Source organism: Thalassophryne amazonica, chromosome 19 (genome assembly GCF_902500255.1).
Source record: "Thalassophryne amazonica chromosome 19, fThaAma1.1, whole genome shotgun sequence".
In the NCBI taxonomy this organism is placed as follows: domain Eukaryota; kingdom Metazoa; phylum Chordata; class Actinopteri; order Batrachoidiformes; family Batrachoididae; genus Thalassophryne; species Thalassophryne amazonica.
This window is the reverse complement of record NC_047121.1, coordinates 53512549-53526092: the sequence shown is the minus strand read 5'-3', so window position 1 is coordinate 53526092 and position 13544 is coordinate 53512549. Positions and strand designations below refer to the sequence as shown.

General features: G+C 41.4%; 1 protein-coding gene across 1 annotated transcript in view; it reads left to right on the top strand.

Annotated features, from left to right (window-relative positions):
* Nucleotides 1–13544, top strand: part of ralgapa2 (Ral GTPase activating protein catalytic subunit alpha 2) — a 175037-nt gene that overhangs the window by 85662 nt on the left and 75831 nt on the right. Inside the window, 4 exon segments of the mRNA XM_034195116.1 lie at nt 594–761; nt 2965–3158; nt 3265–3363; nt 4670–4825. Of these exon segments, the coding sequence (XP_034051007.1) occupies nt 594–761; nt 2965–3158; nt 3265–3363; nt 4670–4825 (617 nt within the window).

Genomic DNA, 13544 nt, shown 5'->3' with positions numbered 1-13544 from the left:
GTGTTACTAAGTAACGTGTTACCGGCATCACTGGTTGTGACGCTTGTGCGAGGTTGTGTGTTGGATATTTGGTGTTGAGTGGTGATAGTAGGATCACCAGCGGAGGTGATTGGTTGGAATGAAGAACAGGAATTCTGCTGGTGCCACCTGTTTGTGTCCTTGGACAAGATGCTTAATCTGTATCGTCTCAGTCCACCCAGCTGTAAAACGGGTACCAGCCTTGTATGGGGAAATAAATTTGAGGCATCATTGTAAAGCCCTTTGAGCACCTGCTAGAAAGAAATGCAGTCATTCAGCTTCTGATGAAGACGAACCTGCACACTGTTGGCTTTTTATGGCGCACACACACACACCAGTTTCCCATTGTTGACTTTGTCCCTAACACCAGATAAGTAAATATGGAAAAAAACATATAGTTATTCCATTCAAACTAAGATGTAATTTGATAGGAAGATTTACTTTTTGTCCTTCTTACTAGTGTGTCCATTTCTTTCTCTCTGTTGTCCTACACTGTGAGCGTTGTGAAATCCTTACTCCATTCTTTTTTGTTTTTCTCTCCTCTTGTATTCAGTTTTATCCCTTGTCGTTTATAGGTCCTGAGTGTGTCCACCCTTCCCACTCCGCTCCCCCGATCTACCACATCCACTTCCCCCAGAACCCTCCCGCCTCACCAGCCCTGCTGGTGCACACAGAGTGCCCACGGGATTACCCCCTGGACGACACCATGCATAAGTCTGTTTTACACATGCCACACCGCCTGGGTACTGGTCCCCTGCTACTCATCATATCGACCACATGTCACAAACTGTTCTAACCTTCGTCACCCTAACATTGACTTTCTTTTGCTGCATTTCAGTTTGTCCTGTTTTTTTTTTGTATTCCTCCACTGGGGACATACTTCTTGGTTTTTTTCTTCATGCTAAAGGTTCACTCTCTTTGTAAGGCAGCCCCTGGTATACTGTACTGAATCTAGAATTGTGTGCATATCAGAACATTAGACCGTACTGCTTATTGTATTACATAGTCTACCTACATAACTGAAACACTAAAACAGAGCACCATCTTCTGGTCTCTGGTTCCACATATGAACCAGTTTACTTCATTGAGATTTTACATGGTAAGTAGTTGGCTACGTGTGTTATAACCTTTAATACCAAGTTGCTCAGGGGCTGCCTGTGTGTTATTAAAGTGCTTACCTCCACCAAGGATCAGTAGTCTGCCAAGTTATCATCTCCATTTGGATTAATCCAAATTATTCATAAACAGTGAATCGTGCCAGACAATGAAGTCATTTCCAAAATGTTCAGAAGCAGAGAGTAATCCTTACTGGGACTCATGATGGACCTCTGACTGTGGCTGGGAATTGATAACATTTTATTTATCAATGCCATTATTGATTCTGTTGCTCATTCTGCTTCTTTATTTTTTTTTTTGTTTTGTTTTGTTTTGTTTTTGTGGAAAAATTGTAGGCCTGCACAGGTTTTTAGGATTATTGCAGCTGTTTTCCTTGCTGTTAGATGCAGAGTTTGGCACCATGAGATTAACTGGAAAACCTCAACCTTTATTTCTAAAGCACATTTAAAACGACAGTGAATAAATGAAAAATAACAATAAAATTACAACAGGCAATAAAACAAACAAAAGACAAAGTAAAATGAAGAGTAAAAACTAAAGATGCAATTGCTCATTTAGGAAACGCCAGAAAAAAAGAAGTAGGTTTTTAAAGAGAATTTAAAAGTCTCTAGGGACAGGGATGATCTAATATTGAAGGGGAGACTATTCAGAGCCTGGGGGCAGCTGCTGCAAAGGCTCTGTCACCTCTAGTATTTAATCTAGTTTTAGGCACCTCCAGCAGCAGTTGGTCAGAAGACCTCGAGGCTCTGGTTGGTGTGTAAGGAAAAAGAAAGATACACAAAACATGCAGGCATTGATTAGAGGAATTGTTTGCATCTGAGGCATACAGTGCTGATGGATTGAAAAATCTGGCACCACTTCTCAAGTGGAACTGGATCTCAGTTCCCGTCCCTGCCTCAGACCAGTTGCGGTGCTCATCTCAAAGTTCCTGTAGCATGACCTGGATGTGAGTCAGTGATTTGCCACGGATGGGATGCAAGTCCATGAAAGGTTATGCAGCAGCAAAGAGCTGTACCACTTTACAGGTGGATGGACATTGGCAGTGACGAGTAGCCTGGAGGTTAATTGTACCTTCTTTAGGTCCATGTTCTGCTTGTCTTGTCATGTTAAGACAGAGATGACCAGCTACATCCTGAGCAGAATCTTCAGTGTGAAATGTTGGGTTTTCCTCATTTTAACATCTGATGTTTTTGTCAAGTGAAATTCCATTCGGTTCATTAGTTTTTGACTGATCCCACAGTGGAGGCATAGACGGATACTTGATGGAAGTAAAAGTGGAAAATGGGACCAAAGAGGTGATTGTCATTTAATACTAACTTTGTCTTGTGCACACATTATTTCTTACTAGGCCTCAACTCCCTCTAAACCCCATTATTCTCCTCCAGCCCACAATGTGGCGCTGTCTTCCCACAGTTCAGCATTGTCCACTTGAGTTCATTTGGGATGATGCATGTGACACGGGCCTCTTTCCCAAAAGTCTTTCAGTGCTCTGATCACTTTCAGTTGACAAAAGGATCTTATCACTTGGGATTAATTTGGGAAATTTTGTGCCATAAATTTAAAATTTGGTCAACAAAATTGACAGGACACGTTTGTGGCTTTATTGTCTTTTGTGTCTCACAAAACAATCATCTGGGTGTCCCAATTACAAAACACTTTCTTTCAAAGTGTCCTGCGCTTGTTGACTGAATCTCATCTCTTGAGTGAAATTTAATTTGCTTCATTAGGTACCAGCAGCTATGTACAAATGTGGGCGTTGCCAAATATGTTGCTTCTTTTATCAACCAGACTGCCTCAAACATATTCTCCTTTTTTTTTTAACCAATGCAGACAGCAGTGAGTGTCTGGCTGATGATGTCAGCATCATTGCGGGTGGCACCTTGACAGGTTGGCATGCGGATTCAGCCTTTGTCCTCTGGAGGAGGATTTTGGGAATCCTAGGAGATGTCAACAACATCCGCTGCCCTAAAATCCATACCAAGGTCTTCTCCTATCTCTATGAGCTCTGGCACAAGCTGGCCAAGGTCAGAAGCAACCAGCCTTTCATGTACAATAGCAAAGATGCTTACAAAGGTTATGAATAATCTTTGAGCTTATGTTCATGCATTAATGCTACGTGTGTGCCTGCAGATACGAGACAACCTTGGGATCAGTGTGGACAACCAGTCTTCTCCTCCCCGGCCTGCCTTCATCCCTCCTCTCCGAATGCTTTCCTCCTGGCTCTTCAGGGTATCACTGTCACTTCAGCACACGAGACAACATTCAGAAAGCAACACGCACACCAAATAATAATAATAACAGCAAAAAAAATACTCTGATGCTCAAGAAGCAGCAGCACAGACTCGTTCAGAGAATTCTGTGTTTTATTTGTCAATGTGTCTAAAGCAGATGGTCACCCCGGTGAGTCTGGACTGCCTGACTTTTTGCTTCCTATAATAATAATAATAATAAAAAGAAAATTGTGAGGGTGTTTTTCCTTCCCACTGTCACCATTGTGTTTGTTCAGCTTTCGTTTTCTTTTCCAGCTAAATTCATATGAACTTTTTTGTGGATTTGAGGCCACATATTTGAGTTTTAGAACGTAACCGCTGTCTCATAACCACAAAGTAAGTTTACTTCTCAGTTAGTTTTATACATTACTGTGTGAAAATAGTCTGACATTCTCACTGTCAACCACACCTGCTCCTAATCCAACATCATAAATCCAGCCTCCATGAACCATCCAGCAGGTGGCAGACACACCTATGAGATATTACATAATCAAAATCAAACTGTTTTTTAGGTTCACCTGGTGCATCAAATTTCATCAGGTCTAAGTGACTCCCATTTTTAAACAGTTTTGAAATGGGGAGCTACAAGTTGAGAGCATTTGCTAGTTTTATATTCTAGTGTAGGTGTTGTTTTTATGTTTTAATCCACATACTGATATACAGAGTATAAGTTGCACCTGTCAAAAAATACCTCTTGAAGAGGAAAAAAGTCCTTTTTCTGTTACGAGGTCTTTAATTTGGGATTTTTGTGTATTTTTTGTGATTGTTACTGGCATTTATTCTTTTATTATTGGAGTTTATTTGTTTAGTGCTTTGGTACTTGGGAAAGTTCTATATACAAATAGTCATTAGAATTCCTATTATTAATAATAAACTTGTGAATTTTCGTTATACAAGTCGCACCGGAATGTAAGTCACAGGACCTCCAAACTAGTGAAATACGGTAATCTGTTTCCTCACAGCACTTTACAGGATACATGCCTTGACCTAAACAAACTACTACAAGACCCCAAATATACCTTAAAACTCAACCAGTTCATTCAGAGAGCAAAACGGCCACTTTAATTTGGAATTGTATTGTTTGAGACTATAAAGTGTTCATTTTCAAATTAAAAAAGTGCAAAATTGCAGATTCCAGCTGAGCTTTTGACCTTGAAGGAGGATAAGCACAAGTCCACACCAAAGCAATACTCGTTTTCAGTGAACCACGGGTGTGTTTTAAACATGACCAACCTTTTTTTTTAGCTTCAGTTTCTCCTCCACAGGCCACCATGCTGCCAGCAGAGTACAAAGCCGGCAAGCTGCAGGCCTACAAGCTGATCTGTGAGATGATGACCAGACACCAGGACGTGCTCCCCAGCAGTGATTTTCTTGTGCACCTCTACCACATCATGCACAAGGGCTTCACCAGTCATGACCAGGTATGGCCTGCAGCTGGCGCTTTAGGGAAGGCTGCAAGTTACTGTCCTCAGCACTAGATGGTGCTCTCGTCAAACGTATGACAGGCTGCCAGCAGAAACTTACACGCCTGTATGTTATCAAACTCTCCAACCTAAATATCCTGTAGTTAGTCGTTTTAGCTGCTGTGTTGTCATAACGGCGTGTTTGTAAAATGTTTTTCTCTGACATATATGAACAAAATAATAGAGACACCTTTGAATATGATCTGTTTACTGCAGCACCGTCAGAAAAATGAGTCAACAGCACTTTGAAGATAAAGTGATGAGTCTCAGGATTTACTGCAGGGCTGTTTTGTGTCTAATTTACTGAGCGTCTGCACGGCTCTTATTGGAAGCCTGAAAATAAGTTAATTCACGTCCCCACCTGTTGGTTCTTACTGTAGGTGCAGGGGGAAACTTCGATATATCCGTACTGGAATATGTCACGAGTCAGGCCCTGTCACAGCTCTGTAGTGTCACTGACAGGAATGAGGTCAGAGGTCACATCTGCAAGCTTTTTAAAAAAAGGCAAAAATGCTTTGGAGCTTTTGAAATCTGCATGCCAACCAGCGGTGATGAAGAATGCTCCTGTGTTTTGGCATCTTCCTCTTCCTTTAGCCACGCCCCTGCTTATATTCAAATTTGGCCTCACTTCTTTCTGTTCCAGACGAAGCTGACTGGCCATGAATGGAGTCCCCTAAACAAAAGATGGGGATAAAAGTGTGCGTGCGCGTGCGTCCTCCTGGCTGGCTGGCTTTCTGTTGCGTTTTGGCAGCGCAACAAGCTTATTAGAATGTTTTCCATGTCGTTAAATAATGTTTTGAGCCCCTGCCGCGTATATGTGATTAATTAAGGATTGACGTCTGTCGCGCTCCGTTAGACTGACACATCGGCCAGGGGCCCAGAATATGTGTGAGCAGGAGGGGAGCCCGGGGAACGTAGCAGAGTGGAGCATTGGGGGGGGGGTTATGGCCGGATGAGGCAACATTCTCCAGCTTTTGTTGTGACTCTGTATAATGCGTCAGGGGGCTGCAGCCAGGCTGGCCACTGAAGCATGCTCAAATTGGCCAGAGAAAAGAGTCCTCACGCCACACAATAGAGGACAGCCGCACGCCTGCTTAACATAAGAAAGTGGCTCATACTCTCTCTGTTCTCTCCTCTAGCATCACCCCCAACAGACTAAAAAATAAAAAGTGGGAGAAAATGTGGGTTTTTGTTTTTTGTTTTTTTTTAGTCCATCATACTGTTTTTAGCATCATATTTTTTCTGTCGTGCTCAAGTCTCGCAGAAGTCCATCTGCAGATCATCTCATTCTGCGTGTTTATTAATTATCTGTGACTTATTGTTGGCTAGCAGTGCAGCGATACGGTTTGATTTGTGGCTGTCACAGTATGTTTTTAAAAAGCTAAGAACTACAAGAGCGTAAATATGACAGACTATCAAATGTCTTATTTTGCATTGTTTAACAGTAGCAGTGTAATGCTAGATTTAATGATTTATTTTATTTAATTATAATGTTGTTGGAGGCGGGCATGGGAATAAATGTGAACAAAAAAGTGTTTCGTAGCACCTTGGATGTAGTTGTGAATATTTTTACATTCAAGGACTGCAAGAGTTTTTGTCACAGCGTCATGTTATGAGATGGTTTTGCAGCTTTATATATATATATATATATATATATATATATATATATATATATATATATATACACACACACACACACTACTATAAGCAACAGATTCATCATTGTGTCCCACAGCAGCCTGTACTCGAGGTTCATGAATTGGAGCAATATCTCCATCTGATGGACATTTACCATTAATGCAGGTACAACAGATTTTTACCAAGGGCTTCAGTGTGTGTGTGTGTGTGTGTATACAGTTTAAATTATGGCTTACTTGTATATATATTGTTGTTTATTTGGTTTTCAGTGTAGTACTGTTGAAAGAAGGGGTGGTGGCCAAGTGGTTAATGTGCTTGGTTTAAGTGCAGAAGGTTCCGGGTTCAAATCCCATCCCTGCCACATTTCTCCATGTAATGTGGACTTGCGTCAGGAAGGGCATCCGACTTAAAAACCTGTGCCAGTTCAACATGCAGATCCACCTTGGATTTGCTGTGGCGACCCCGAGTACAAAACAAGGGAGCAGCCGAAGGGACTTACTTACAGTTTAGTACTGTTGAAAACTGAAGTTCTATTTGAAGAAAACCCACTGTTAAATAGGATTTTTTTCCATAAATGCCGGATGCTTTGAAATTCAAAGAGTAATTTGTTTTTGCATAATTAATTACGTTTACTAACCTTTGCCCAAAGGGTCTAAATAAAAGCCGAAAAATGATCAAATACGAGTGAATACCTTTTTGTGTTAGAGTATGGAATAAAAAGTTGGCCATTCCATATGGTCATTACATTTTTAATATTAATTCATTAAATTTACTGGAAATGTATCGTGATATGTATCTTTATTGTGATATGAGATAATGATGAGATTTTGGTCATATCGCTCAACCTGTTTTTTAACATTGAACAAATGCATCAATTGAATTTTCTTTATCTTTATCCATTTCTCAGTTTCATGTGTTATGTGTTATGAAGTATTGTCCCAAAAAGCATCATCATTATTGCCCATTATTGTTTTGCTATATTCATGTTGCTACACATTGAATCCCAAATCCTCACTGGTTAAGTAGATTACTCTTAGTGTAAATTGTCATTTTCCTGTACAAGGGGATGGTGGAGATATCGAGCTTACTCAGGTCAAAGTGTTACTCACATCACAAAAGCAAGATGTGCACATGAGTAGCAACAAGGTCAGAGTGTTACTGGCCTCACAAAAGCTCCACAAGAGCAACAATTTCTCTTAACAGGTCTACTTTCAGTTTCTGCACAATGGTGAACAAGATATTTTGTAAAGTCTGTTGAGCAGCTTTCTGCACTTCATCACTAACCCTCTGAGAGAGAGAGAGAGAGATGTGTGTGAGGAGTTGAAGCTAACAGGATGATTTAAAAAAAATTACAATTTTCACAATCCCTGTTATAATTTGGTTCATAATGTCCAATATGAGACAGAATATTTTGATATGAAGCTCAGATGAACCCTGCCGTCTCAGGGGTCAGCCGGTGAACATCGTGTGCTTTCCTGCTGCTGCTTTTCAGAGTTATATTCATGCACTTGTGTTGAAGCAGTGGCCGTTCTGCCAGCACAGCGCTGCATGCGTGGCTCACTTCCCGTTTCTATGCACACCTCAAACCAGCTTCTCCCTCTTTACACATACAATGGAAAACACTTTGCATTTGCCTATATTTGTGGCTTCCTCTGAAATACTCATTTCAGGCAATCAAGCAGCAGTTTGTTGCATGCTGATTGCCTCTGACTACACTGCACATTTTGTTTCGAGGTCAATTACCAACAAAATGAGGCTAAAGTGGGTCGCCAATCCCGAAGCTCTTCCCACCAATTTTCCACATGTGCAGCATTGTGTTGGGTTTGGCCTCCTATTTACGTATTGCTTCTTTTCCCCCCAATTCCTTTTGTTCACCTGCACTCCCTATTTGCCAAACTTTCAGGTGATTAGTGCCACAGATAGGTGCTGGCGCATGCATGTGTGCGACACGGAGAAATTGTGTGCATTGTTTGCAGAGGTACGTGCAGTTTGTTTTAAAACGAACTGATGTTTGAACTCTGCAATTTGCTTCAGTTTATGACGGAGGAGGCAGGTGTTTCCAGTCTGGACCTTGACTTTGTACACAAATACGCACGCACGTCTACGATAAGCGGGAGCGCGCTCCCCCTGCCTACTGCATTCTCATACCAACGTGAAAATATATTTCATAATACAGTCATGCAACCCTAATGTACCACCCGCAAAACGCAGTTGTGCCTATGTCTGTCCTGTATTTGTGTCTACGTGTCCACTGTACATACTGGAGCAGCTCGCTCAGTGCTCTGCTGAACAGCATATGTCAGTGCTGAAAGAGCTGCCATCTGCCACCGAGCCGCCTGCACCTCAGCAAAACAATACCTGGCTTTAATTACAGGTTTGCTTCTGTGTGTGTTTGTACATGTGAATCATGAAAGTTGAGGCCTTTTATTCTCATTCTTATCCTCTGCGAACAATCCATCTGCTGCCTCTGTCCTCTCTCCTCTTTTCCTGATGGGTTTTTTCCCTTGTCTTTTTGTGACATGGTCTGTTGAGAGCCTTACTTTGCTCAACACAGTCAGAGAAAAATGCTTTGTCCCTGTCGTGTCTCTGGACATGGTTTACAAAATATTTCTCTCTGTCCCTGCTCCCCTCTACCCCAACCTCATACTTAATGCAGAACCCCAGCTCAGAGGAAATGCACCTTATTTTATGGGGTATAAATCACAGTTTTTTTGACTGGTGTGGGAGGGCCTGTTACTTATATCCTGAAAAATCACACCATTTATTATTTTATTATTCATCATAATAATTGAAATAAGTATGTATGATGGGGCTTTCCCAGGAACCAATGCGCTGAACAAAATAAACTCCCGTAATAAAAGTACATGACGACAATGCCCAAAATCCTAAATTAACAAGGTGATTAAAAATGGAGGAACAGGTGACTGCATTCCTCCATAGTAAACACATTGACACTAATAACGAAAATATCGAAGCATGTCACACTCTGCCGACTCGGGATAGTACTCCAGTTCTCATCATCCGATTTGCAAATAGAAGGCACAAAATTGAACTACTCAAACAGGGAAGGAAGTTGAAAGGTACAAACCTTTATATAAATGAGCATCTTACCAAGAGTAACGTGGACATGGCGAGGAAAGCAAGGCTGCTCGGCAAACAGGGCAAAATTCATTGTCTGGGTCACAAACTGAAAGGTTTTTATCAAACCAAAGGATGCACCTGAAAATGCCAGAGGTCTGTGCATCAGGAACATGAGTCAGTTAGAACGCTTTGAATGAGGATGCTTCATCCCTTGTTAAGGGACAAATCTTGAGAAATTCTATACAGTGTTTATGTTCACATCGTGAAGTTAGATTCTGCTAAATTGTATTTCTCGGACTGTGGATTACATTTCATTTAAAATGACATCTGAGTTTTCAAAATTCACTCCTGCACAGGAGCTCAATTTAAAAATTTTTGAAGACAGCGAACATAGATTTCACAACATTGAAAATAATATCGATCCAGATTGTTTATTTCTTAGAAATAGAAATCATCTATGTAATTACTTTGTGAAAAATAAAAAAACATAATCATAAATTGTATTTATAGAGTCCCCAGATCGAATATAAACATTTTTCTGGAGAAGTTGACTATACAACTCAGCTCAAAACAGCTATTTATTTGTTTGTGGAGACTTTGACATAGATTTTCTAGATCCTCATAACCATATACACATAACGGAATTATTAGATTCTGTGTTCTGTATGATATTATATCCAGCAATAACACACCCATCCAGGATTACCACGGACACTTCGACACTCATTGACAATATATTGACAAATGTTATTGTTGGGAATTTAACAGGTGCTTACTTATTAGTGACATCAGTGATCACTTGCCGGTTTTTGTTGTTTACAATTCCTTAGTTGATAAAGTCCACCATATTGACATCCCAAGCTTTAAAAGGAAAATAACTGAGGAATCTAGGACTAACCTTAGAACGGATCTATCACACCAAATTTGGTGTGATATCTACACTGAAGACATCAACCAATCATATGAATCATTCATCTCCATTATTTCCAAACATTGTCCATTGATACTAAATGTTGGACACAGACAAAATACTGACAAACCTTGGATCACAAAGGGACTGCTAAATGTATGTAAAAAGAAAAATGTTTTGTACAAGCAATTTTTAAAATGCAGAACAATTGGGGGGCTGAGTGTGAATACAAGACATATAAAAACAAGTTAACTAATATTACGCGATCTTGCAAAAGGCAGTACTATAGCGATTTGTTGGGAAAAAACAAAACAAACATCAAGGGTACGTGGAAGCTCTTAAATGAAATCATCAAAAATAAAAAAGTAATCAAAGATTACCCAACATTCAACCCCAATTCCAATGAAGTTGGGACATGTAATGTAAATAGAAACAGAATACAATGATTTTCAAATCCTCTTCAACCTATATTCAATTGAATACACCACAAAGACAAGATATTTAATGTTCAAACTGATAAACTTTCTTGTTTTAGTGCAAATATTTGCTCATTTTGAAATGGATGCCTGCAACATGTTTCAAAAAAGCTGGGGCAGTTGTATGTTTACCACTGTGTTACATCACCTTTCCTTCTAACAACACTCAATAACCGTTTGGGAACTGAGGACACTAAAGCCCCGTTTACACATAGACGGTAAACTCTCCCGGAAGCGTCCCGGCAGAGATTTTGACGACGGAGACAATGCGAACAACGGCGTTTGATACTTTTTAATCGCCGTGTCATCCCGCCCCTTCCTGTAGTTCCGCAGTTTACACCGCCGTAATTGGCGGCCGGCGTTGTATCCCTAACCAACGGTGTGGAAAACAACGATAGAGCCCACATTGGCGTCCTCAAAGGTGTTTTAACCGGCAACAGAGGCAGACAAAACGGTGGCGCTAGCGGACAGTACACTGTTCTAAACGCCACCTCCCGGTTAACGGCTTTCCAAACGGCCGAGAGGCGGCAGTCAGTATAAAAACGTTAGCGCGCTGCATGCAGGCCTCTCACTCTCAGCCAGCTCCAGATATTTTTGCAGAGAAGCTCCAGTATACCTCCTAAAATAAAATTGGCAGCGGCAAGGACTTACCAAGAGGTCTGGTTCAGAAGCAGAGGGTAGCCCTGTGGTGCAGATGATCAACACATTGAGGGGGAAAAGGAGAGAAAAGAAAAGGCTAAGAGATGAGCTCCCTGTCATTCCCTCCCCCTGCACTGACAGCTGCTTCAGCCTATTATACTCTGGGGGCAGTGCCTATAAGCAAAAGTTCCTGGAGTAACGCAGGATTTGCCTGGAAAATCCAGCGGTACACAGGGCATTATCGGCGGCAGCAGAACACCGCCGTTCTCACGCGCGTCTTAACCTGCGATTGTAAAGGATAGAACTGAGTATTAACCCCCGTTGACTGACGTGTGCCGGATGCTATGGCATCAAAACTCCGCTTTATTCGGCAGATTTAGCGGCGTTTTATCCGCGTATTTGCGGCTAGTACGGCGCTCAAAACGCCGGCGAAATGCTCCGCCCTTTTCCACCGCGAAAACAGCCGGAACTACCGCGAACTTCGGTCTACGTACTACCCGCGGACAAAACCGTCTGTGTAACCTGGGCTTAATTGTTGAAGCTTTGTAGGTGGAATTCTTTCCCATTCTAATGCTTGGTGTACGACTTCAGTTGTTCAACAGTCCGGGTCTCCGTTGTCGTATTTTGCGCTTCATAATGCGCCACACATTTTCAATGGGCAACAGGTCTGGACTGCAGGCAGGCCAGTCTAGCTTTGCAGGCCACCCTGGCTTTGAACTGTTTGACCTCATGCCCTCAGGGAAGCTCTACAGGTGTATTAAGACCAGAACAAACAGACTCAAAAACATTTTCTTTCTCAAAGCGGTAACCATCCTTAATTCCCACATGCACTGATGATAATGTGCAACATTCCATCCCATAATGTGCAATATTTATCATTTTTAACAATGTATATAATAACATACTTCTTCTGCAATGTACATACCATCCAGGGCCGTGCACCTTACCTTCTAATGTTTACATCATATATATATATATATATATATATATATATATACACAACCCCTGGCAAAAATTATGGAATCACCGGCCTCTGAGGATGTTCATTCAGTTGTTTAATTTTGTAGAAAAAAAGCAGATCACAGACATGACACAAAACTAAAGTCATTTCAAATGGCAACTTTCTGGCTTTAAGAAACACTATAAGAAATCAAGAAAAAAAGATTGTGGCAGTCAGTAACGGTTACTTTTTTAGACCAAGCAGAGGAAAAAAATATGGAATCACTCAATTCTGAGGAAAAAATTATGGAATCACCCTTTAAATTTTCATCCCCCAAACTAACACCTGCATCATATCAGATCTGCTCGTTAGTCTGCATCTAAAAAAGGAGTGAACACACCTTGGAGAGCTGTTGCACCAAGTGGACTGACATGAATCATGGCTCCAACACGAGAGATGTCAATTGAAACAAAGGAGAGGATTATCGAACTCTTAAAAGAGAGTAAATCTTCACGCAATGTTGCAAAAGATGTTGATTGTTCACAGTCAGCTGTGTCTAAACTCTGGACCAAATACAAACAACATGGGAAGGTTGTTAAAGGCAAACATACTGGTAGACCAAGGAAGACAAAGCGTCAAGACAGAAAACGTAAAGCAATATGTCTCAAAAATCGAAAAATGTACAACAAAACAAATGAGGAACGAATGGGAGGAAACTGGAGTCAACGTCTGTGACCGAACTGTAAGAAACCGCCTAAAGGAAATGGGTGTTGTGTGGGCCGCCAGAAGAGGAGGTACTGCTGGCCCACCACCAGAGGGCGCCCTGCCTGGAGTGCGGGCTCCAGGCACCAGAGGGCGCAGCCGCCTCACAGGAGCAGCTAGGGTGACAGCTGTCACGCATCACCTGCAACAGCTGTTACCAATCAGCAGGGGTACATCAGCAGGACGACGTCTCCACCTCTTTGCCGAGATATCGTTCTACCTGGAAGGTAA